Consider the following 24,426-nt stretch of genomic DNA (forward strand, 5'->3'; position numbering starts at 1 on the left):
CACAGAGCATGACTCAGAGCAGAGGAAGGGTCCCTCTCCGCGTGGAGCCAGCAGTCTCTCTACAACCCAACCTCTGGGCCCCCCACAGCTCTTGGTCTGGGCCATCAATGATTTGTAAAATAAATCATCAGAGTCCTGAAGTTGGAGGTGTGAGTCTGAGTGGGACTGAATAAAGAGCCGTGGTAGGAGGGGTGTGCAACGGTGCCTGTGGTTCTCTGGTGATGGCGTGTCACCCTTCATGATAGTGGGTTATGATGTGCAAGTATAAGAGTGTACTAGTATGTGAGACCACGTGTGCCAGCAACCAGGGTGTATGATATGGCGTGTACATGCACACATCATGGGCAGAGACTGTGTAGTGGCCGACTGCTCTGTGAGGTGGTGACCATGGGGGTGAGGTTCTGAGAGATGGTGTGCACGACATGAGGCAACTGTGAGAAACGGGGCACCAGTGACTGTATGAGAGGACGTGGGGGTATGTGTGCAACGGGGTGTGCTGAGGCAACATGTGAGGCTATGCTCATGTGATTGTGCACCATGCAGGGTGGTTCTGAGGCGGTGCGACAGCATGTGTACCAGGCACAGCATTTGCTCAATAAACATTTCCGGGATGCTCACCAAGGGCTGTGTAGGACGGAATGTGGAGACCTAGCAGTGTGACCTGAGGTACTGCGTGTCAGGAGGTCTTTGTGGGTCTGGCAAGGGCAGCACTTGTGTGCAAGCACGTGTATGTGAGCGTATCGCACATCCTGTGCCCTGTCACAGTGCCTCCGAGTGGCTGACAGCGTGAGCAGCTCTGTACACTTGTTTGTGGAGGTATCAATATATACAATTTCAGTCTGTAAGTTAGGGACCCACCTCCAGGGGACAGAAGACATGTTCAGGACAGGAACGGGAGGCCAAGATTGGGGCTGGAAAGACAGCCAGCAAGAAGGGCAGAAGGCCAGTCTGGGACCGTGGGGTTGTCCATGGGCCCTCCTGACACTCATCTCTTATCTCTCTCAGCCCAGCTCGGCCTGCAGCCCTGTGGGAAATGGTAGAGAAGGAGGGGGAGATTAGGAGAACAGAATAACCTCTAGGGGGAATATTTAGACCCCGGGGGGGATCTCCCCACAGTGCCAACTCCCTCCCCAACACACCCCTTCACCTGGGTGAACTGCTCCCCCTAAAGTGGAATCTGTTCTTCCATGGAACAAACCCTCACATCGGAGCATGCGTGGAGTCAGGTGACATCCTAACCCAGACAGGTTAAGCGTCTCTCCCAAGGCCACACAGCTGGTGGCACAGGGCTGAGCCAGGCTCCGTGGTGTAGCCTCCACCCTGCAACCAGCACCGTTTCCTGAGTGCTCACTGTGGTCAACAACAGCTGGAAGGCTCAGGTGCTTTCCTTCATGAACACCTGAAAAAATACTCTAGTCCGGCTGGTGTGGCTCAGTGGTTGAGCATCAACCCATGAACCATGAGGACATGGTTGGATTCTTGATCATGGCACATGCCCAGGTTGCAGGCTCGAACCCCAGTGAGGTGCATGTAGGAGGCAGCCGATCCATGAATCTCTCTCATCACTGATGTTTCTATCTCTCTCTCCCTCTCCTTTCCTCTTTGAAATCAATAAAAATATGTGTGTGTGTTTGTTTGTTTTTTTTTTTAAAGAAAGCCCCATCTTTAAACTCTTTGGGAATCCTGATTAAGTTCAGGAGCCTTGCTTACATTGTTGACAATGGCCCCGGATGTCACTTTGCACAACAATCCCTACCTCACGCCCCACCCCGCAGAGTCCACAGGAACCTGTGATCCAACTCTCAACATGAACCACAGTCTTGAACTTACATGGAAAATCCTTTCCTGAACCTGTGGTGAGGCGCCTGTCCTGACCCCCTGCTTTAAGTCCAGACCTCATCCTATACAGGCATCTACAGCCTCACCTGGCACAGGACGCCCTGCCCAAACACTGTACAGCAAGTATGTCAAACTTGTGGCCCGCAGGCCGCATGCACCCACAACAAATATTGTTGCAGCCCAGCCAATATAACGGTATGTAAGAAACGTTTTAATAAAAATTTCATAACCTACCAATGGCATATTTCACAGACCTAGAACGAACTCTCCAAAAATTCATCTGGAATAAAAAAAGACCCCGTCGCCGAAACCGGTTTGGCTCAGTGGATAGAGCGTCAACCTGCGGACTGAGAGGTCCCGGGTTCGATTCCGGTCAAGGGCATGTACCTGGGTTGGGGGCACATCCCCGGTGGGGGATGTGCAGGAGGCAGCTGATTGATGTTTCTCTCTCATCGATGTTTCTAACTCTCTCTATCTCTCTCCCTTCCTCTCTGTGAAAAATCAATAAAATATATTTTTTAACAACAACAACAAAAAAAGACCCCGAATAGCTGCAGCGATCCTGAGAAAGAACAAAGCAGGTGGGATCTCAATACCTGATATCAAGCTGTATTACAAAGCCACTGTTCTCAAAACTGCCTGGTACTGGCACAAGAACAGACATACAGATCAATGGAATAGAATAGAGAGCCCAGAAATCGACCTGAACCAATGTGCTCAATTAATATTTGACAAAGGAGGCGAGAACATACAATGGAGTCAAGACAGTCTCTTCAATAAATGGTGTTGGGACAATTGGACAGATACATGCAAGAAAATGAGACTAGACCACCAACTTACACCATACACAAAAATAAACTCAAAATGGATAAAGGACTTAAATGTAAGACAGGAAACCATAAAAATACTAGAGGAATCCAAAGGCAACAAAATCTCAGACATATGCCAAAGCAATTTCTTCACCGATACAGCGCCTAGGGCACTTGAAACTAAAGAGAAAATGAACAAATGGGACTACATCAAATTAAAAGCTTCTGCACAGCAAAAGAAACCATCAACAAAACAAGAAAGCCCACTGCATGGGAGAACATATTTGCCAATGTTATCACCGATAAGGGTTTAATCTCCAACATTTATAAGGAACTCATACAACTTAACAAAAGGAAGATAAACAATCCAATCAAAAAATGGGCAAAGGACCTAAATGGACACTTTTCAAAAGAGGACATTCAGAAAGCCAAGAGACATATGAAAACATGCTCAAAGTCACTAATCATCCGAGAGATGCAAATCAAAACAACAGTGAGGTACCATCTCACACCTGTCAGACTGGCAATCATCAACAAATCAACAAACGACAAGTGCTGGAGAGGATGTGGAGAAAAAGGAACCCTCGTGCACTGCTGGTGGGAATGCAGACTGGTGCAGCCACTATGGAAGACAGTATGGAGTTTCCTCAAAAAGGTAAAAATGGAATTCCCATTTGACCCCGTGATCCCACTTCTAGGAGTATATCCCAAGAAACCAGAAACACCAGTCAGAAAGGATATATGCACCCCTATGTTCATAGCAGCACAATTCACCATAGCTAAGATCTGGAAACAGCTTAAGTGCCCACCAGTAGATGAATGGATTAGAAAACAGTGGTACATCTACATGATGGAATACTATGCTGCTCTAAAAAGGAAGGAACTCTTACCATTTGCAACAGCATGGATGGAACTGGAGAGCATTATGCTAAGTGAAATAAGCCAGTCAATGAAGGAAAAATACCACATGATCTCACTCATTTATGGATAATAAAGACCATTATAAACTTATGAACAAAAATAGATACAAAGGCAGAGCAGCCTCGAACAGACTGGCAAACTACAGCGAGAAGGCCGGGGAGGGTTGGGGGGCAGGAGGCAGGGGGGTAAGAGATCAACCGAAGGACTTGTATGCATGCATATAAGCATAACCAATGGACATAAGACACTGGGGGGTAGGGGAGGCCAGGGGATTGTCAAGGGCGGGGGGAAAAAATGGACACATATGTAATACCCTTTGTAATACTTTAAGCAATAAAACAATTAAGGAAAAAATTTTCATAACTTAATTTTTAGAATATCCTGTTATACATAACTAGAGGCCGGGTGCACAGGATTTGAGCACTGTTGGGGGGTGTGGCCTGTGGGGATCAGCCTGCTCATCCCAGTCTGCAGAGTGGCTGTGGACCCACCCTCTGAGTGGCTGCTCCCTGGTCTGGCATCTTCCGTGGCGCTGGAGCACTAGCTTCTCCAGGGGACCCGGTCAGGGCCAGGCTCAGGGACAATAGCACTGAGGCGGCCGAGTAGGCCTCAGTCCCACGGTGGCCATGAACCTACCTCCCAGCCTCCAGTCAGCCAAGCAGCACTCCCACTGTGGTAGTGCACGGACTCCCCAGGGGGCAGCTCCTGCGTTGAGCGTCTGCCCCCTGGGGGTCAGTGCATGTCATAGCCACTGGTCGATTGGTCGTTCCACCATTCGGTCTCTGGGCTTTTATTATACAGGATTATGAATACCGAACTACAACATTCACTAATGACTGATTACTATAATTGTGTTGCATTCATTTTCCTTACGTACCTTATGTGCAGGTGCACCATTTCTCTCCACTGATACTAGCAGCACATATTTTAGCGGCCGGTTGCCACATCATTAGTCTTGTACTGACTTGTTTGGTGTGCATAACAGGAAATATTTTGCTTTCAGAGAAGAAGAAAAATAGATTTGCATTACGCTTATAAATTTGTGCAGTTATTCAGTGTCTGGTAAGTTAATGTTCAAGAAAAAATATTACTTTTTCTTAAAATGTTCTATTATTTTATGTTAACAATGACTCATTTATTTCAACCCTTTGTAATCAGCATGTCTCTATCGAAATCATCCTATGTTCCTATGAAAATTGAAGGTTTTGTGTGTGTTTTTTGCGGCCCACATAAACTTAAACCTTGTTTATTTGGCCCGTGATAGCCTTTGAGTTTGACATACTTGCTGTACAGGGCTTACTGACCTAATCCTGTCCTTACTCCATGGCCTACAGGAAGCCTAGCCTATAACAGTGCTGGAGCCTATAACCGAATTCTGCAGAAACCTTTCCCTGACTTCCAACAGAAATCCGTAACTTGACCCGTTTCAGGAATCTCGGATCTGATCGTTCATAGGAACCCCTAAACTTGCCCTCTGGAAACACCCTCCTGACCCTGTATAGGAAGCCCTGATGTGACTCCCTCTGACAGCCTTGGTCTGGAAGCCTTGCCCTCACCTTGTACAGGAGCCACTGTCTTGACTGTGGCTAGTGGCCACCACATGAAACAGCGTAGCTCTGGGGAGTCTACAGAATCCTGTAGCAGGCACTGCTATAGGCCTTTCAACCCTGCTCCCCTTTCTTCCTGACTCACTCACTTTCCCAGCCTCCCTTGCAATGACAGGTGGACATGTGACAGTTCTGATCAATCGAGTGAGCAGAGTGGCATATGCAACTTCCAGGCCTGGCCCATAGGAACCTCTCATGGGCCCTCTTATGAGCACTGGCTGGTGTTCTCAGTGGTTAGAGCATGGGCTTGTGCACCGAAGGGTCTCGGGTTTGATTCCCAGACAAGGGCATGCAGCTGGGTTTAGGTTGGATCCCCAGCCCCAGTTGGAGCACATGCAGGCAGCGGCTGCACTGGCTATCCTGGCAGGGTTCCATGTTGCTGGGGTTGCCATGGAGACCCATAGCTAGGGTAGAATCTCACAAAGAAGCCATCTTAGAAATGGCCAGAAGCCTTCACGAGGCTATGTGGGTCACGTTCCCTGTGTATGTGCAGACCTGGGAACGTACATCCCCAGACTGCCTCATTGGGAATGAATACGGTAAGGAGGTGGGGGTGACCCTAGTTGAGTGGCCCATGGGGCTCCACAAAGTTATGCTAAAAGCCCATTGGGAAAAGGCTGCTGGTGACTGCAGCTGCCAGAGTGACCAGTGGGGCTCAGACCCAGGAGTCACCCAATGGCCAGCAGCTGCTCTGGCAACCTATGGGAAGGAAGGTGGGAAGGCTGGCCACCATGTGGGGCTGTTGGGAATCACTGCATCTTGAAAGCAGGATGGCTTCAGACCTTCTGTTCCCTTCTTTCTTCCTTCCCATACCCACCCACACCCCAAACAGTCTTCCAGGTTAATGCATGCCTCTGCTGTCTGGAGGGGACCCCAGGAGGCTCAGCATACACCAGCTGGGCCTATGGCAGCACGGGGCTGTACCCTCCCGCAACTGTGAGCCCCACCTGGGAGTACATCGATCCCCAGGCCTTAGAAGATTCCTATGCAAGAGGCAACTTCCTAGAGAACATCAGGACACAGCGACTGCGTCCGGACCTGTTGGCGCTGGGGCCTGCGGTGCCTTCCTCCATCCCTGTCCCCAGCAGTGCCTACGGGCCCCCCGACTTTCCTAGGAGCTTCTTTCCTCCAACCAGAAGCACCCCCAATCCAGCGGTCTATTCCTCCCCCAACCTCCAAGGAACCCTACCCCTGTCCACCTGTGGTGAGGCTCCCCCAAAGGGACAGGGAGGTTGAGGAGGGGGATGGGGTCCAAGGCAAAGTTGGGCTGAGCCTGGTCCCTCTTGCCCCCTGTCCACCTCACCAGAGCCCTGGGATTGTGCGCCATGCAGGGTGGTTCTGAGAAGGTGTGACAGCATGTGTACCAGGCACAGCGAAAGTCCGGCAGAGCGAAAGTCCGGCAGAGCGAAAGCCGCTCCACAGTGCCACCTGTGCAATGCCGGTGGTCAGACGATGACTAGGCAGAACAAGCCCCAAAGGCGCCGGGTAAGAGCCCAGGCCGGCCTCCCCTCACCCAGGTACTCTGTTCTCACTCCGGGCAGGGATCTCTGCCCTCACACTCTATGAGAACCCACATCCCCCCTCCCTGCCCCATCCACTCAGGGACCCAGCTCTGTACTGGAGTGTCTACCCTCGGCCCACCCTCGGGCTGCAAGCAGGCACGCCGTCCACTCCCTGCACAGCAGTTTTCATCCTTGGCGACACACTGGGATCACCGTGGGGCCCTCCCGAGATGGGTTGATTTACTTGGTCTGGGGCGCTGCCTGGGCATCAGGATTGTTTTCGACTCCCCAAGTGAGTCCAATGTCCGCCAACGCTGAGAACCACTGATGAAGCACCCCACGCCATTTGGAAAGCCCCGGGACAGGAGGCCATGTCCTCGCCCCTCAGAGCACCCTCAGTCTATGCCTTGTCCAGGAAGCCCTGCCTGCACCCTGACCCTCACCTCCTGGGTCCTCCACCCACCAGTGCACTGACCCTCATTTTCTTGCTGCCCCCAGAAGGTCAGCAAGCGGGCAGGTGCCCAGTGCACCAACTGCCAGACAACCATCGCGGCAGTGTGGCGGCTGAATGCCAATAGAGACCCCGTGTGCAATGCCTGCGGCCTTTATTACAAGCGACACCAGGTGTGCCCTGCCTCTTGGAGCCTGCCCCCTGCACCCCCATCCCGCTAACCTGGCCTTCCTTCTCCTTTTCCTTTCCTGTATTCTTCCTATCTCCCTTTCTCTCTTCTCCCTGTTATTCTACTCCCTCCTCCTTCCCTATCACCCTTCTCTTCTCTACACCTTCATCTCCTCCCTGCCTGTCTTTTCCCTCCTGCTCCCTTCTCTCTCCTCCATTTCTCATTTCCTTCCCCCTCCCCTCCAGCCATCAGCTAGTCCTATGGCTAGAGGCTCCCTCAGCCTTTCCATTGCTTAGGGCCTCACAAGCTCATGACTCCTTAGGGCATTATCTGGGCCACAGCTGGGGCCTGCTCCCCTAGTCCTTGACCCAGTTCCTGACTCTGAAGGAGTGGGGTGGAAAGGGTGTCCCTGGTGGAGACACAGAGGCAGATGTCTGAGGTCGGGGAACACTCATGGCCTCTCTTTCATCAGGTGAACCGACCACGGACCGTGCAGAAGGGTGGTATAAAGTCTAGAAAACCCAGGCCATCACAGAAAGAAAAGAAGCCAGTGTCAAGCCTGGGAGGCACTGGACCAGGTGATGCTCCGGCTGGTGGCTTCATGGTGGTGGCTGGGGGCAGCGATGGTGGGAATTGTGGGGAAGTGGCCTCAGGCTTGACATTGGGCCCACCTGGTACTGCCCATCTCTACCAAGGCCTGGGCCCCGGGGTGCTGTCAGAACCTGTCAGTCACCTCATGCCTTTCCCCGGGCCCCTGTTGGGTTCACCCACAGGCTCCTTCCCCACAGGCCCCATGCCTCCCACCACCACCAGCGCTGTGGAGGCACCACTCAGCCCATGAGGACACAGAGCATGACTCAGAGCAGAGGAAGGGTCCCTCTCCGCGTGGAGCCAGCAGTCTCTCTACAACCCAACCTCTGGGCCCCCCACAGCTCTTGGTCTGGGCCATCAATGATTTGTAAAATAAATCATCAGAGTCCTGAAGTTGGAGGTGTGAGTCTGAGTGGGACTGAATAAAGAGCCGTGGTAGGAGGGGTGTGCAACGGTGCCTGTGGTTCTCTGGTGATGGCGTGTCACCCTTCATGATAGTGGGTTATGATGTGCAAGTATAAGAGTGTACTAGTATGTGAGACCACGTGTGCCAGCAACCAGGGTGTATGATATGGCGTGTACATGCACACATCATGGGCAGAGACTGTGTAGTGGCCGACTGCTCTGTGAGGTGGTGACCATGGGGGTGAGGTTCTGAGAGATGGTGTGCACGACATGAGGCAACTGTGAGAAACGGGGCACCAGTGACTGTATGAGAGGACGTGGGGGTATGTGTGCAACGGGGTGTGCTGAGGCAACATGTGAGGCTATGCTCATGTGATTGTGCACCATGCAGGGTGGTTCTGAGGCGGTGCGACAGCATGTGTACCAGGCACAGCATTTGCTCAATAAACATTTCCGGGATGCTCACCAAGGGCTGTGTAGGACGGAATGTGGAGACCTAGCAGTGTGACCTGAGGTACTGCGTGTCAGGAGGTCTTTGTGGGTCTGGCAAGGGCAGCACTTGTGTGCAAGCACGTGTATGTGAGCGTATCGCACATCCTGTGCCCTGTCACAGTGCCTCCGAGTGGCTGACAGCGTGAGCAGCTCTGTACACTTGTTTGTGGAGGTATCAATATATACAATTTCAGTCTGTAAGTTAGGGACCCACCTCCAGGGGACAGAAGACATGTTCAGGACAGGAACGGGAGGCCAAGATTGGGGCTGGAAAGACAGCCAGCAAGAAGGGCAGAAGGCCAGTCTGGGACCGTGGGGTTGTCCATGGGCCCTCCTGACACTCATCTCTTATCTCTCTCAGCCCAGCTCAGCCTGCAGCCCTGTGGGAAATGGTAGAGAAGGAGGGGGAGATTAGGAGAACAGAATAACCTCTAGGGGGAATATTTAGACCCCGGGGGGGATCTCCCCACAGTGCCAACTCCCTCCCCAACACACCCCTTCACCTGGGTGAACTGCTCCCCCTAAAGTGGAATCTGTTCTTCCATGGAACAAACCCTCACATCGGAGCATGCGTGGAGTCAGGTGACATCCTAACCCAGACAGGTTAAGCGTCTCTCCCAAGGCCACACAGCTGGTGGCACAGGGCTGAGCCAGGCTCCGTGGTGTAGCCTCCACCCTGCAACCAGCACCGTTTCCTGAGTGCTCACTGTGGTCAACAACAGCTGGAAGGCTCAGGTGCTTTCCTTCATGAACACCTGAAAAAATACTCTAGTCCGGCTGGTGTGGCTCAGTGGTTGAGCATCAACCCATGAACCATGAGGACATGGTTGGATTCTTGATCATGGCACATGCCCAGGTTGCAGGCTCGAACCCCAGTGAGGTGCATGTAGGAGGCAGCCGATCCATGAATCTCTCTCATCACTGATGTTTCTATCTCTCTCTCCCTCTCCTTTCCTCTTTGAAATCAATAAAAATATGTGTGTGTGTTTGTTTGTTGTTTTTTTTAAAGAAAGCCCCATCTTTAAACTCTTTGGGAATCCTGATTAAGTTCAGGAGCCTTGCTTACATTGTTGACAATGGCCCCGGATGTCACTTTGCACAACAATCCCTACCTCACGCCCCACCCCGCAGAGTCCACAGGAACCTGTGATCCAACTCTCAACATGAACCACAGTCTTGAACTTACATGGAAAATCCTTTCCTGAACCTGTGGTGAGGCGCCTGTCCTGACCCCCTGCTTTAAGTCCAGACCTCATCCTATACAGGCATCTACAGCCTCACCTGGCACAGGACGCCCTGCCCAAACACTGTACAGCAAGTATGTCAAACTTGTGGCCCGCAGGCCGCATGCACCCACAACAAATATTGTTGCAGCCCAGCCAATATAACGGTATGTAAGAAACGTTTTAATAAAAATTTCATAACCTACCAATGGCATATTTCACAGACCTAGAACGAACTCTCCAAAAATTCATCTGGAATAAAAAAAGACCCCGTCGCCGAAACCGGTTTGGCTCAGTGGATAGAGCGTCAACCTGCGGACTGAGAGGTCCCGGGTTCGATTCCGGTCAAGGGCATGTACCTGGGTTGGGGGCACATCCCCGGTGGGGGATGTGCAGGAGGCAGCTGATTGATGTTTCTCTCTCATCGATGTTTCTAACTCTCTCTATCTCTCTCCCTTCCTCTCTGTGAAAAATCAATAAAATATATTTTTTAACAACAACAACAAAAAAAGACCCCGAATAGCTGCAGCGATCCTGAGAAAGAACAAAGCAGGTGGGATCGCAATACCTGATATCAAGCTGTATTACAAAGCCACTGTTCTCAAAACTGCCTGGTACTGGCACAAGAACAGACATACAGATCAATGGAATAGAATAGAGAGCCCAGAAATCGACCTGAACCAATGTGCTCAATTAATATTTGACAAAGGAGGCGAGAACATACAATGGAGTCAAGACAGTCTCTTCAATAAATGGTGTTGGGACAATTGGACAGATACATGCAAGAAAATGAGACTAGACCACCAACTTACACCATACACAAAAATAAACTCAAAATGGATAAAGGACTTAAATGTAAGACAGGAAACCATAAAAATACTAGAGGAATCCAAAGGCAACAAAATCTCAGACATATGCCAAAGCAATTTCTTCACCGATACAGCGCCTAGGGCACTTGAAACTAAAGAGAAAATGAACAAATGGGACTACATCAAATTAAAAGCTTCTGCACAGCAAAAGAAACCATCAACAAAACAAGAAAGCCCACTGCATGGGAGAACATATTTGCCAATGTTATCACCGATAAGGGTTTAATCTCCAACATTTATAAGGAACTCATACAACTTAACAAAAGGAAGATAAACAATCCAATCAAAAAATGGGCAAAGGACCTAAATGGACACTTTTCAAAAGAGGACATTCAGAAAGCCAAGAGACATATGAAAACATGCTCAAAGTCACTAATCATCCGAGAGATGCAAATCAAAACAACAGTGAGGTACCATCTCACACCTGTCAGACTGGCAATCATCAACAAATCAACAAACGACAAGTGCTGGAGAGGATGTGGAGAAAAAGGAACCCTCGTGCACTGCTGGTGGGAATGCAGACTGGTGCAGCCACTATGGAAGACAGTATGGAGTTTCCTCAAAAAGGTAAAAATGGAATTCCCATTTGACCCCGTGATCCCACTTCTAGGAGTATATCCCAAGAAACCAGAAACACCAGTCAGAAAGGATATATGCACCCCTATGTTCATAGCAGCACAATTCACCATAGCTAAGATCTGGAAACAGCTTAAGTGCCCACCAGTAGATGAATGGATTAGAAAACAGTGGTACATCTACATGATGGAATACTATGCTGCTCTAAAAAGGAAGGAACTCTTACCATTTGCAACAGCATGGATGGAACTGGAGAGCATTATGCTAAGTGAAATAAGCCAGTCAATGAAGGAAAAATACCACATGATCTCACTCATTTATGGATAATAAAGACCATTATAAACTTATGAACAAAAATAGATACAAAGGCAGAGCAGCCTCGAACAGACTGGCAAACTACAGCGAGAAGGCCGGGGAGGGTTGGGGGGCAGGAGGCAGGGGGGTAAGAGATCAACCGAAGGACTTGTATGCATGCATATAAGCATAACCAATGGACATAAGACACTGGGGGGTAGGGGAGGCCAGGGGATTGTCAAGGGCGGGGGGAAAAAATGGACACATATGTAATACCCTTTGTAATACTTTAAGCAATAAAACAATTAAGGAAAAAATTTTCATAACTTAATTTTTAGAATATCCTGTTATACATAACTAGAGGCCGGGTGCACAGGATTTGAGCACTGTTGGGGGGTGTGGCCTGTGGGGATCAGCCTGCTCATCCCAGTCTGCAGAGTGGCTGTGGACCCACCCTCTGAGTGGCTGCTCCCTGGTCTGGCATCTTCCGTGGCGCTGGAGCACTAGCTTCTCCAGGGGACCCGGTCAGGGCCAGGCTCAGGGACAATAGCACTGAGGCGGCCGAGTAGGCCTCAGTCCCACGGTGGCCATGAACCTACCTCCCAGCCTCCAGTCAGCCAAGCAGCACTCCCACTGTGGTAGTGCACGGACTCCCCAGGGGGCAGCTCCTGCGTTGAGCGTCTGCCCCCTGGGGGTCAGTGCATGTCATAGCCACTGGTCGATTGGTCGTTCCACCATTCGGTCTCTGGGCTTTTATTATACAGGATTATTAATACCGAACTACAACATTCACTAATGATTGATTACTATAATTGTGTTGCATTCATTTTCCTTACGTACCTTATGTGCAGGTGCACCATTTCTCTCCACTGATACTAGCAGCACATATTTTAGCGGCCGGTTGCCACATCATTAGTCTTGTACTGACTTGTTTGGTGTGCATAACAGGAAATATTTTGCTTTCAGAGAAGAAGAAAAATAGATTTGCATTACGCTTATAAATTTGTGCAGTTATTCAGTGTCTGGTAAGTTAATGTTCAAGAAAAAATATTACTTTTTCTTAAAATGTTCTATTATTTTATGTTAACAATGACTCATTTAATTCAACCCTTTGTAATCAGCATGTCTCTATCGAAATAATCCTATGTTCCTATGAAAATTGAAGGTTTTGTGTGTTTTTTTTTGCGGCCCACATAAACTTAAACCTTGTTTATTTGGCCCGTGATAGCCTTTGAGTTTGACATACTTGCTGTACAGGGCTTACTGACCTAATCCTGTCCTTACTCCATGGCCTACAGGAAGCCTAGCCTATAACAGTGCTGGAGCCTATAACCGAATTCTGCAGAAACCTTTCCCTGACTTCCAACAGAAATCCGTAACTTGACCCGTTTCAGGAATCTCGGATCTGATCGTTCATAGGAACCCCTAAACTTGCCCTCTGGAAACACCCTCCTGACCCTGTATAGGAAGCCCTGATGTGACTCCCTCTGACAGCCTTGGTCTGGAAGCCTTGCCCTCACCTTGTACAGGAGCCACTGTCTTGACTGTGGCTAGTGGCCACCACATGAAACAGCGTAGCTCTGGGGAGTCTACAGAATCCTGTAGCAGGCACTGCTATAGGCCTTTCAACCCTGCTCCCCTTTCTTCCTGACTCACTCACTTTCCCAGCCTCCCTTGCAATGACAGGTGGACATGTGACAGTTCTGATCAATCGAGTGAGCAGAGTGGCATATGCAACTTCCAGGCCTGGCCCATAGGAACCTCTCATGGGCCCTCTTATGAGCACTGGCTGGTGTTCTCAGTGGTTAGAGCATGGGCTTGTGCACCGAAGGGTCTCGGGTTTGATTCCCAGACAAGGGCATGCAGCTGGGTTTAGGTTGGATCCCCAGCCCCAGTTGGAGCACATGCAGGCAGCGGCTGCACTGGCTATCCTGGCAGGGTTCCATGTTGCTGGGGTTGCCATGGAGACCCATAGCTAGGGTAGAATCTCACAAAGAAGCCATCTTAGAAATGGCCAGAAGCCTTCACGAGGCTATGTGGGTCACGTTCCCTGTGTATGTGCAGACCTGGGAACGTACATCCCCAGACTGCCTCATTGGGAATGAATACGGTAAGGAGGTGGGGGTGACCCTAGTTGAGTGGCCCATGGGGCTCCACAAAGTTATGCTAAAAGCCCATTGGGAAAAGGCTGCTGGTGACTGCAGCTGCCAGAGTGACCAGTGGGGCTCAGACCCAGGAGTCACCCAATGGCCAGCAGCTGCTCTGGCAACCTATGGGAAGGAAGGTGGGAAGGCTGGCCACCATGTGGGGCTGTTGGGAATCACTGCATCTTGAAAGCAGGATGGCTTCAGACCTTCTGTTCCCTTCTTTCTTCCTTCCCATACCCACCCACACCCCAAACAGTCTTCCAGGTTAATGCATGCCTCTGCTGTCTGGAGGGGACCCCAGGAGGCTCAGCATACACCAGCTGGGCCTATGGCAGCACGGGGCTGTACCCTCCCGCAACTGTGAGCCCCACCTGGGAGTACATCGATCCCCAGGCCTTAGAAGATTCCTATGCAAGAGGCACCTTCCTAGAGAACATCAGGACACAGCGACTGCGTCCGGACCTGTTGGCGCTGGGGCCTGCGGTGCCTTCCTCCATCCCTGTCCCCAGCAGTGCCTACGGGCCCCCCGACTTTCCTAGGAGCTTCTTTCCTCCAACCAGAAGCACCCCCAATCCAGCGGTCTATTCCTCCCCCAACCTCCAAGGAACCCTACCCCTGTCCACCTGTGGTGAGGCTCCCCCAAAGGGACAGGGAGGTTGAGGAGGGGGATGGGGTCCAAGGCAAAGTTGGGCTGAGCCTGGTCCCTCTTGCCCCCTGTCCACCTCACCAGAGCCCTGGGATTGTGCGCCATGCAGGGTGGTTCTGAGAAGGTGTGACAGCATGTGTACCAGGCACAGCGAAAGTCCGGCAGAGCGAAAGTCCGGCAGAGCGAAAGCCGCTCCACAGTGCCACCTGTGCAATGCCGGTGGTCAGACGATGACTAGGCAGAACAAGCCCCAAAGGCGCCGGGTAAGAGCCCAGGCCGGCCTCCCCTCACCCAGGTACTCTGTTCTCACTCCGGGCAGGGATCTCTGCCCTCACACTCTATGAGAACCCACATGCCCCCTCCCTGCCCCATCCACTCAGGGACCCAGCTCTGTACTGGAGTGTCTACCCTCAGCCCACCCTCGGGCTGCAAGCAGGCACGCCGTCCACTCCCTGCACAGCAGTTTTCATCCTTGGCTACACACTGGGATCACCGTGGGGCCCTCCCGAGATGGGTTGATTTACTTGGTCTGGGGCGCTGCCTGGGCATCAGGATTGTTTTCGACTCCCCAAGTGAGTCCAACGTCCGCCAACGCTGAGAACCACTGATGAAGCACCCCACGCCATTTGGAAAGCCCCGGGACAGGAGGCCATGTCCTCGCCCCTCAGAGCACCCTCAGTCTATGCCTTGTCCAGGAAGCCCTGCCTGCACCCTGACCCTCACCTCCTGGGTCCTCCACCCACCAGTGCACTGACCCTCATTTTCTTGCTGCCCCCAGAAGGTCAGCAAGCGGGCAGGTGCCCAGTGCACCAACTGCCAGACAACCATCGCGGCAGTGTGGCGGCTGAATGCCAATAGAGACCCCGTGTGCAATGCCTGCGGCCTTTATTACAAGCGACACCAGGTGTGCCCTGCCTCTTGGAGCCTGCCCCCTGCACCCCCATCCCGCTAACCTGGCCTTCCTTCTCCTTTTCCTTTCCTGTATTCTTCCTATCTCCCTTTCTCTCTTCTCCCTGTTATTCTACTCCCTCCTCCTTCCCTATCACCCTTCTCTTCTCTACACCTTCATCTCCTCCCTGCCTGTCTTTTCCCTCCTGCTCCCTTCTCTCTCCTCCATTTCTCATTTCCTTCCCCCTCCCCTCCAGCCATCAGCTAGTCCTATGGCTAGAGGCTCCCTCAGCCTTTCCATTGCTTAGGGCCTCACAAGCTCATGACTCCTTAGGGCATTATCTGGGCCACAGCTGGGGCCTGCTCCCCTAGTCCTTGACCCAGTTCCTGACTCTGAAGGAGTGGGGTGGAAAGGGTGTCCCTGGTGGAGACACAGAGGCAGATGTCTGAGGTCGGGGAACACTCATGGCCTCTCTTTCATCAGGTGAACCGACCACGGACCGTGCAGAAGGGTGGTATAAAGTCTAGAAAACCCAGGCCATCACAGAAAGAAAAGAAGCCAGTGTCAAGCCTGGGAGGCACTGGACCAGGTGATGCTCCGGCTGGTGGCTTCATGGTGGTGGCTGGGGGCAGCGATGGTGGGAATTGTGGGGAAGTGGCCTCAGGCTTGACATTGGGCCCACCTGGTACTGCCCATCTCTACCAAGGCCTGGGCCCCGGGGTGCTGTCAGAACCTGTCACCTCATGCCTTTCCCCGGGCCCCTGTTGGGTTCACCCACAGGCTCCTTCCCCACAGGCCCCATGCCTCCCACCACCACCAGCGCTGTGGAGGCACCACTCAGCCCATGAGGACACAGAGCATGACTCAGAGCAGAGGAAGGGTCCCTCTCCGCGTGGAGCCAGCAGTCTCTCTACAACCCAACCTCTGGGCCCCCCACAGCTCTTGGTCTGGGCCATCAATGATTTGTAAAATAAATCATCAGAGTCCTGAAGTTGGAGGTGTGAGTCTGAGTGGGACTGAATAAAGAGCCGTGGTAGGAGGGGTGTGCAACGGTGCCTGTGGTTCTCTGGTGATGGCGTGTCACCCTTCATGATAGTGGGTTATGATGTGCAAGTATAAGAGTGTACTAGTATGTGAGACCACGTGTGCCAGCAACCAGGGTGTATGATATGGCGTGTACATGCACACATCATGGGCAGAGACTGTGTAGTGGCCGACTGCTCTGTGAGGTGGTGACCATGGGGGTGAGGTTCTGAGAGATGGTGTGCACGACATGAGGCAACTGTGAGAAACGGGGCACCAGTGACTGTATGAGAGGACGTGGGGGTATGTGTGCAACGGGGTGTGCTGAGGCAACATGTGAGGCTATGCTCATGTGATTGTGCACCATGCAGGGTGGTTCTGAGGCGGTGCGACAGCATGTGTACCAGGCACAGCATTTGCTCAATAAACATTTCCGGGATGCTCACCAAGGGCTGTGTAGGACGGAATGTGGAGACCTAGCAGTGTGACCTGAGGTACTGCGTGTCAGGAGGTCTTTGTGGGTCTGGCAAGGGCAGCACTTGTGTGCAAGCACGTGTATGTGAGCGTATCGCACATCCTGTGCCCTGTCACAGTGCCTCCGAGTGGCTGACAGCGTGAGCAGCTCTGTACACTTGTTTGTGGAGGTATCAATATATACAATTTCAGTCTGTAAGTTAGGGACCCACCTCCAGGGGACAGAAGACATGTTCAGGACAGGAACGGGAGGCCAAGATTGGGGCTGGAAAGACAGCCAGCAAGAAGGGCAGAAGGCCAGTCTGGGACCGTGGGGTTGTCCATGGGCCCTCCTGACACTCATCTCTTATCTCTCTCAGCCCAGCTCGGCCTGCAGCCCTGTGGGAAATGGTAGAGAAGGAGGGGGAGATTAGGAGAACAGAATAACCTCTAGGGGGAATATTTAGACCCCGGGGGGGATCTCCCCACAGTGCCAACTCCCTCCCCAACACACCCCTTCACCTGGGTGAACTGCTCCCCCTAAAGTGGAATCTGTTCTTCCATGGAACAAACCCTCACATCGGAGCATGCGTGGAGTCAGGTGACATCCTAACCCAGACAGGTTAAGCGTCTCTCCCAAGGCCACACAGCTGGTGGCACAGGGCTGAGCCAGGCTCCGTGGTGTAGCCTCCACCCTGCAACCAGCACCGTTTCCTGAGTGCTCACTGTGGTCAACAACAGCTGGAAGGCTCAGGTGCTTTCCTTCATGAACACCTGAAAAAATACTCTAGTCCGGCTGGTGTGGCTCAGTGGTTGAGCATCAACCCATGAACCATGAGGACATGGTTGGATTCTTGATCATGGCACATGCCCAGGTTGCAGGCTCGAACCCCAGTGAGGTGCATGTAGGAGGCAGCCGATCCATGAATCTCTCTCATCACTGATGTTTCTATCTCTCTCTCCCTCTCCTTTCCTCTTTGAAATCAATAAAAATATGTGTGTGTGTTTGTTTGTTTTTTTTTTTAAAGAAAGCCCCATCTTTAAACTCTTTGGGAATCCTGATTAAGTTCAGGAGCCTTGCTTACATTGTTGACAATGGCCCCGGATGTCACTTTGCACAACAATCCCTACCTCACGCCCCACCCCGCAGAGTCCACAGGAACCTGTGATCCAACTCTCAACATGAACCACAGTCTTGAACTTACATGGAAAATCCTTTCCTGAACCTGTGGTGAGGCGCCTGTCCTGACCCCCTGCTTTAAGTCCAGACCTCATCCTATACAGGCATCTACAGCCTCACCTGGCACAGGACGCCCTGCCCAAACACTGTACAGCAAGTATGTCAAACTTGTGGCCCGCAGGCCGCATGCACCCACAACAAATATTGTTGCAGCCCAGCCAATATAACGGTATGTAAGAAACGTTTTAATAAAAATTTCATAACCTACCAATGGCATATTTCACAGACCTAGAACGAACTCTCCAAAAATTCATCTGGAATAAAAAAAGACCCCGTCGCCGAAACCGGTTTGGCTCAGTGGATAGAGCGTCAACCTGCGGACTGAGAGGTCCCGGGTTCGATTCCGGTCAAGGGCATGTACCTGGGTTGGGGGCACATCCCCGGTGGGGGATGTGCAGGAGGCAGCTGATTGATGTTTCTCTCTCATCGATGTTTCTAACTCTCTCTATCTCTCTCCCTTCCTCTCTGTGAAAAATCAATAAAATATATTTTTTAACAACAACAACAAAAAAAGACCCCGAATAGCTGCAGCGATCCTGAGAAAGAACAAAGCAGGTGGGATCTCAATACCTGATATCAAGCTGTATTACAAAGCCACTGTTCTCAAAACTGCCTGGTACTGGCACAAGAACAGACATACAGATCAATGGAATAGAATAGAGAGCCCAGAAATCGACCTGAACCAATGTGCTCAATTAATATTTGACAAAGGAGGCGAGAACATACAATGGAGTCAAGACAGTCTCTTCAATAAATGGTGTTGGGACAATTGGACAGATACATGCAAGAAAATGAGACTAGACCACCAACTTACACCATACACAAAAATAAACTCAAAATGGATAAAGGACTTAAATGTAAGACAGGAAACCATAAAAATACTAGAGGAATCCAAAGGCAACAAAATCTCAGACATATGCCAAAGCAATTTCTTCACCGATACAGCGCCTAGGGCACTTGAAACTAAAGAGAAAATGAACAAATGGGACTACATCAAATTAAAAGCTTCTGCACAGCAAAAGAAACCATCAACAAAACAAGAAAGCCCACTGCATGGGAGAACATATTTGCCAATGTTATCACCGATAAGGGTTTAATCTCCAACATTTATAAGGAACTCATACAACTTAACAAAAGGAAGATAAACAATCCAATCAAAAAATGGGCAAAGGACCTAAATGGACACTTTTCAAAAGAGGACATTCAGAAAGCCAAGAGACATATGAAAACATGCTCAAAGTCACTAATCATCCGAGAGATGCAAATCAAAACAACAGTGAGGTACCATCTCACACCTGTCAGACTGGCAATCATCAACAAATCAACAAACGACAAGTGCTGGAGAGGATGTGGAGAAAAAGGAACCCTCGTGCACTGCTGGTGGGAATGCAGACTGGTGCAGCCACTATGGAAGACAGTATGGAGTTTCCTCAAAAAGGTAAAAATGGAATTCCCATTTGACCCCGTGACCCCACTTCTAGGAGTATATCCCAAGAAACCAGAAACACCAGTCAGAAAGGATATATGCACCCCTATGTTCATAGCAGCACAATTCACCATAGCTAAGATCTGGAAACAGCTTAAGTGCCCACCAGTAGATGAATGGATTAGAAAACAGTGGTACATCTACATGATGGAATACTATGCTGCTCTAAAAAGGAAGGAACTCTTACCATTTGCAACAGCATGGATGGAACTGGAGAGCATTATGCTAAGTGAAATAAGCCAGTCAATGAAGGAAAAATACCACATGATCTCACTCATTTATGGATAATAAAGACCATTATAAACTTATGAACAAAAATAGATACAAAGGCAGAGCAGCCTCGAACAGACTGGCAAACTACAGCGAGAAGGCCGGGGAGGGTTGGGGGGCAGGAGGCAGGGGGGTAAGAGATCAACCGAAGGACTTGTATGCATGCATATAAGCATAACCAATGGACATAAGACACTGGGGGGTAGGGGAGGCCAGGGGATTGTCAAGGGCGGGGGGAAAAAATGGACACATATGTAATACCCTTTGTAATACTTTAAGCAATAAAACAATTAAGGAAAAAATTTTCATAACTTAATTTTTAGAATATCCTGTTATACATAACTAGAGGCCGGGTGCACAGGATTTGAGCACTGTTGGGGGGTGTGGCCTGTGGGGATCAGCCTGCTCATCCCAGTCTGCAGAGTGGCTGTGGACCCACCCTCTGAGTGGCTGCTCCCTGGTCTGGCATCTTCCGTGGCGCTGGAGCACTAGCTTCTCCAGGGGACCCGGTCAGGGCCAGGCTCAGGGACAATAGCACTGAGGCGGCCGAGTAGGCCTCAGTCCCACGGTGGCCATGAACCTACCTCCCAGCCTCCAGTCAGCCAAGCAGCACTCCCACTGTGGTAGTGCACGGACTCCCCAGGGGGCAGCTCCTGCGTTGAGCGTCTGCCCCCTGGGGGTCAGTGCATGTCATAGCCACTGGTCGATTGGTCGTTCCACCATTCGGTCTCTGGGCTTTTATTATACAGGATTATGAATACCGAACTACAACATTCACTAATGACTGATTACTATAATTGTGTTGCATTCATTTTCCTTACGTACCTTATGTGCAGGTGCACCATTTCTCTCCACTGATACTAGCAGCACATATTTTAGCGGCCGGTTGCCACATCATTAGTCTTGTACTGACTTGTTTGGTGTGCATAACAGGAAATATTTTGCTTTCAGAGAAGAAGAAAAATAGATTTGCATTACGCTTATAAATTTGTGCAGTTATTCAGTGTCTGGTAAGTTAATGTTCAAGAAAAAATATTACTTTTTCTTAAAATGTTCTATTATTTTATGTTAACAATGACTCATTTATTTCAACCCTTTGTAATCAGCATGTCTCTATCGAAATCATCCTATGTTCCTATGAAAATTGAAGGTTTTGTGTGTGTTTTTTGCGGCCCACATAAACTTAAACCTTGTTTATTTGGCCCGTGATAGCCTTTGAGTTTGACATACTTGCTGTACAGGGCTTACTGACCTAATCCTGTCCTTACTCCATGGCCTACAGGAAGCCTAGCCTATAACAGTGCTGGAGCCTATAACCGAATTCTGCAGAAACCTTTCCCTGACTTCCAACAGAAATCCGTAACTTGACCCGTTTCAGGAATCTCGGATCTGATCGTTCATAGGAACCCCTAAACTTGCCCTCTGGAAACACCCTCCTGACCCTGTATAGGAAGCCCTGATGTGACTCCCTCTGACAGCCTTGGTCTGGAAGCCTTGCCCTCACCTTGTACAGGAGCCACTGTCTTGACTGTGGCTAGTGGCCACCACATGAAACAGCGTAGCTCTGGGGAGTCTACAGAATCCTGTAGCAGGCACTGCTATAGGCCTTTCAACCCTGCTCCCCTTTCTTCCTGACTCACTCACTTTCCCAGCCTCCCTTGCAATGACAGGTGGACATGTGACAGTTCTGATCAATCGAGTGAGCAGAGTGGCATATGCAACTTCCAGGCCTGGCCCATAGGAACCTCTCATGGGCCCTCTTATGAGCACTGGCTGGTGTTCTCCGTGGTTAGAGCATGGGCTTGTGCACCGAAGGGTCTCGGGTTTGATTCCCAGACAAGGGCATGCAGCTGGGTTTAGGTTGGATCCCCAGCCCCAGTTGGAGCACATGCAGGCAGCGGCTGCACTGGCTATCCTGGCAGGGTTCCATGTTGCTGGGGTTGCCATGGAGACCCATAGCTAGGGTAGAATCTCACAAAGAAGCCATCTTAGAAATGGCCAGAAGCCTTCACGAGGCTATGTGGGTCACGTTCCCTGTGTATGTGCAGACCTGGGAACGTACATCCCCAGACTGCCTCATTGGGAATGAATACGGTAAGGAGGTGGGGGTGACCCTAGTTGAGTGGCCCATGGGGCTCCACAAAGTTATGCTAAAAGCCCATTGGGAAAAGGCTGCTGGTGACTGCAGCTGCCAGAGTGACCAGTGGGGCTCAGACCCAGGAGTCACCCAATGGCCAGCAGCTGCTCTGGCAACCTATGGGAAGGAAGGTGGGAAGGCTGGCCACCATGTGGGGCTGTTGGGAATCACTGCATCTTGAAAGCAGGATGGCTTCAGACCTTCTGTTCCCTTCTTTCTTCCTTCCCATACCCACCCACACCCCAAACAGTCTTCCAGGTTAATGCATGCCTCTGCTGTCTGGAGGGGACCCCAGGAGGCTCAGCATACACCAGCTGGGCCTATGGCAGCACGGGGCTGTACCCTCCCGCAACTGTGAGCCCCACCTGGGAGTACATCGATCCCCAGGCCTTAGAAGATTCCTATGCAAGAGGCACCTTCCTAGAGAACATCAGGACACAGCGACTGCGTCCGGACCTGTTGGCGCTGGGGCCTGCGGTGCCTTCCTCCATCCCTGTCCCCAGCAGTGCCTACGGGCCCCCCGACTTTCCTGGGAGCTTCTTTCCTCCAACCAGAAGCACCCCCAATCCAGCGGTCTATTCCTCCCCCAACCTCCAAGGAACCCTACCCCTGTCCACCTGTGGTGAGGCTCCCCCAAAGGGACAGGGAGGTTGAGGAGGGGGATGGGGTCCAAGGCAAAGTTGGGCTGAGCCTGGTCCCTCTTGCCCCCTGTCCACCTCACCAGAGCCCTGGGATTGTGCGCCATGCAGGGTGGTTCTGAGAAGGTGTGACAGCATGTGTACCAGGCACAGCGAAAGTCCGGCAGAGCGAAAGTCCGGCAGAGCGAAAGCCGCTCCACAGTGCCACCTGTGCAATGCCGGTGGTCAGACGATGACTAGGCAGAACAAGCCCCAAAGGCGCCGGGTAAGAGCCCAGGCCGGCCTCCCCTCACCCAGGTACTCTGTTCTCACTCCGGGCAGGGATCTCTGCCCTCACACTCTATGAGAACCCACATCCCCCCTCCCTGCCCCATCCACTCAGGGACCCAGCTCTGTACTGGAGTGTCTACCCTCGGCCCACCCTCGGGCTGCAAGCAGGCACGCCGTCCACTCCCTGCACAGCAGTTTTCATCCTTGGCGACACACTGGGATCACCATGGGGCCCTCCCGAGATGGGTTGATTTACTTGGTCTGGGGCGCTGCCTGGGCATCAGGATTGTTTTCGACTCCCCAAGTGAGTCCAACGTCCGCCAACGCTGAGAACCACTGATGAAGCACCCCACGCCATTTGGAAAGCCCCGGGACAGGAGGCCATGTCCTCGCCCCTCAGAGCACCCTCAGTCTATGCCTTGTCCAGGAAGCCCTGCCTGCACCCTGACCCTCACCTCCTGGGTCCTCCACCCACCAGTGCACTGACCCTCATTTTCTTGCTGCCCCCAGAAGGTCAGCAAGCGGGCAGGTGCCCAGTGCACCAACTGCCAGACAACCATCGCGGCAGTGTGGCGGCTGAATGCCAATAGAGACCCCGTGTGCAATGCCTGCGGCCTTTATTACAAGCGACACCAGGTGTGCCCTGCCTCTTGGAGCCTGCCCCCTGCACCCCCATCCCGCTAACCTGGCCTTCCTTCTCCTTTTCCTTTCCTGTATTCTTCCTATCTCCCTTTCTCTCTTCTCCCTGTTATTCTACTCCCTCCTCCTTCCCTATCACCCTTCTCTTCTCTACACCTTCATCTCCTCCCTGCCTGTCTTTTCCCTCCTGCTCCCTTCTCTCTCCTCCATTTCTCATTTCCTTCCCCCTCCCCTCCAGCCATCAGCTAGTCCTATGGCTAGAGGCTCCCTCAGCCTTTCCATTGCTTAGGGCCTCACAAGCTCATGACTCCTTAGGGCATTATCTGGGCCACAGCTGGGGCCTGCTCCCCTAGTCCTTGACCCAGTTCCTGACTCTGAAGGAGTGGGGTGGAAAGGGTGTCCCTGGTGGAGACACAGAGGCAGATGTCTGAGGTCGGGGAACACTCATGGCCTCTCTTTCATCAGGTGAACCGACCACGGACCGTGCAGAAGGGTGGTATAAAGTCTAGAAAACCCAGGCCATCACAGAAAGAAAAGAAGCCAGTGTCAAGCCTGGGAGGCACTGGACCAGGTGATGCTCCGGCTGGTGGCTTCATGGTGGTGGCTGGGGGCAGCGATGGTGGGAATTGTGGGGAAGTGGCCTCAGGCTTGACATTGGGCCCACCTGGTACTGCCCATCTCTACCAAGGCCTGGGCCCCGGGGTGCTGTCAGAACCTGTCAGTCACCTCATGCCTTTCCCCGGGCCCCTGTTGGGTTCACCCACAGGCTCCTTCCCCACAGGCCCCATGCCTCCCACCACCACCAGCGCTGTGGAGGCACCACTCAGCCCATGAGGACAC

The 24,426-nt window shown here is 51.6% G+C and overlaps 2 protein-coding genes and 1 pseudogene across 3 annotated transcripts; all 3 read left to right on the forward strand.

Moving 5' to 3' along the window:
- Positions 1-8: 8 nt before the first annotated feature.
- Positions 9-8,139, forward strand: LOC308511948 (erythroid transcription factor-like; the record flags this gene model as incomplete). The annotated part of the gene is made up of 3 exons (XM_081081764.1): positions 9-29; positions 7,177-7,302; positions 7,771-8,139. 3 exons carry the CDS (start codon positions 9-11, stop codon positions 8,137-8,139), a joined length of 516 nt encoding a protein of 171 aa, XP_080937890.1.
- An 11-nt stretch (positions 8,140-8,150) lies between these two features.
- Positions 8,151-16,278, forward strand: LOC308511949 (erythroid transcription factor-like; annotated as a pseudogene). Its single transcript has 3 exons — positions 8,151-8,171; positions 15,320-15,445; positions 15,914-16,278. The product of its transcript is annotated as an erythroid transcription factor-like (transcript).
- An 11-nt stretch (positions 16,279-16,289) lies between these two features.
- LOC308511950 (erythroid transcription factor-like) lies at positions 16,290-24,420 on the forward strand (the record flags this gene model as incomplete). Its single annotated transcript, XM_081081765.1, has 3 exons — positions 16,290-16,310; positions 23,458-23,583; positions 24,052-24,420. 3 exons carry the CDS (start codon positions 16,290-16,292, stop codon positions 24,418-24,420), a joined length of 516 nt encoding a protein of 171 aa, XP_080937891.1.
- Positions 24,421-24,426: the final 6 nt, after the last annotated feature.

The sequence above is a fragment of the Myotis nattereri genome (assembly GCF_964212035.1).
Source record: "Myotis nattereri genome assembly, chromosome: X".
NCBI lineage: Eukaryota > Metazoa > Chordata > Mammalia > Chiroptera > Vespertilionidae > Myotis > Myotis nattereri.